The sequence below is a fragment of the Capsicum annuum genome, unplaced genomic scaffold (genome assembly GCF_002878395.1).
Source record: "Capsicum annuum cultivar UCD-10X-F1 unplaced genomic scaffold, UCD10Xv1.1 ctg61084, whole genome shotgun sequence".
Classification (NCBI taxonomy): domain Eukaryota; kingdom Viridiplantae; phylum Streptophyta; class Magnoliopsida; order Solanales; family Solanaceae; genus Capsicum; species Capsicum annuum.
In genome coordinates this window covers 2,403-3,858 of record NW_025869956.1, presented here as the reverse complement: position 1 = coordinate 3,858, position 1,456 = coordinate 2,403, and the positions used below count along the sequence as shown (strand labels likewise).

At 38.3% G+C, this 1,456-nt stretch overlaps 1 protein-coding gene across 1 annotated transcript; it reads left to right on the top strand.

Annotated features, from left to right (window-relative positions):
• Positions 1-230: 230 nt before the first annotated feature.
• Positions 231-641, top strand: LOC124893530 (vacuolar protein sorting-associated protein 28 homolog 2-like). The gene has a single exon (XM_047404509.1). The coding sequence runs from the start codon at positions 231-233 to the stop codon at positions 639-641; it is 411 nt and encodes a 136-aa protein (XP_047260465.1).
• Positions 642-1,456: the final 815 nt, after the last annotated feature.

Sequence of the window (1,456 nt, the reverse complement as noted above, 5' to 3'; positions counted from 1 at the left end):
GATTTGATCCGTAGTGCATTTGTAATTTATGATTCTGCAGAGTATTAGTTTGGCTTCCGCAGATAATTACGGTGAATTGCCTTTATGTGAGCTAATCTTGTTTTTCTTATTAAAAAACTGTTTGGCTTAGACATTTAGTTAGATTGCGTGAAGAAAGATTGATCCACCTATAAGTAACAAATGTAGATATGTACTGAAACATACTTGTGTGTGTGTGTTCCACTGCTTTTATGATATTGGATCTGCCTTTGTGTGCTAATAACAGTAAACAAACTAGCAATTTGATCGTTTTTGGGAGTATATTCATAGTAAACCGGCTTTTGGATTGCTCTGCTGCCTTAAATCGGCTTGTGACCTCTGGGGCGCCTGCCATTGTGGAGCACCGTGCCGCCGTTGCAACTTCAGCTGTATCCTCAGCTTCTGTTGTGGCTGAGTGTGTGCAGAATTTCATCACTGCCATGGACTCTTTGAAGCTGAATATCGTCGCTGTTGACCAGGTCCATCCCCTTTTGTCAGACCTATCATCTTTCCTAAATAAACTTTTTATTCTGCCAGCTGATTTTGAGGGGAAGACAAAGATGAGAGAGTGGCTCTCAAGGCTATCAAAAATGGGAGCTGCAGATAAGTTGACAGAACAGTAGGCTCGTCAACTCCATTTCGATCTTGAATCATCATACAATTCCTTCATGGTAGCACTGCCCCCTGCAGGAACTTAATTGCTTATTTCAGGTGATATGTTTGTACATATGTGGATGAATTCTTGTTTCGTGTACCAAGTTTATACTACATATGACGCTTTATTTGCTTGAACTGCTGCTTGATGAGGATTCACAAAATAGTCGTGTAATATTTGAGACTTTTGCCTGGTGGTTCCATTTTATTCAACATGAATTCATCCCAGATGACATTTTTATTTGGTTTACGTGCTTTTTCTTCCGTTACATTAACCTTATTACAAGGAAAAATTGAGCTGTTAGATATGATTTTGTACTTAAAGTGGAACATCTGATGTACTATTGCATGGTATTAACTTGAGTAATATCGTATTTGTTATGTTGGTCTCTTTGTCTACCCTCCTATTTTGGACATGGGTTAAAGAAGTGTCATGACCATGCCGATAGTGTCATTGTCTTGCTATTTGCTAATGTTCTCAATAAAAGTGTTCTGGGAAACGGCTAAATTGAAAGATCTGGTGCTAATATTCATCTTTGTGTTTTCCTCACATTGGGTGATTAAGCAAGTTTTGTGGTAGCTTATTGTAACACCCCGCATTTCGGGCTAGAATAAAAATCATGACTCTAACGCGTTGATAATCCCAGAGCCTTAAATTCTATGTCAATTTGGCATGTTAATCAATTAAGTAGTATGTGAATCCATTTGAGCATGAATTTAGACCATAAAGGGCCTTCAACTCAAGGACGAGTTGAAACTATTTCTATCGATTAAGTTTTAGTGG

Coding starts and splice junctions, on each gene's coding strand:
- LOC124893530 (XM_047404509.1), top strand. CDS start 231: ATGATATTGGATCTGCCTTTGTGTGCTAATAACAGTAAACAAACTAGC.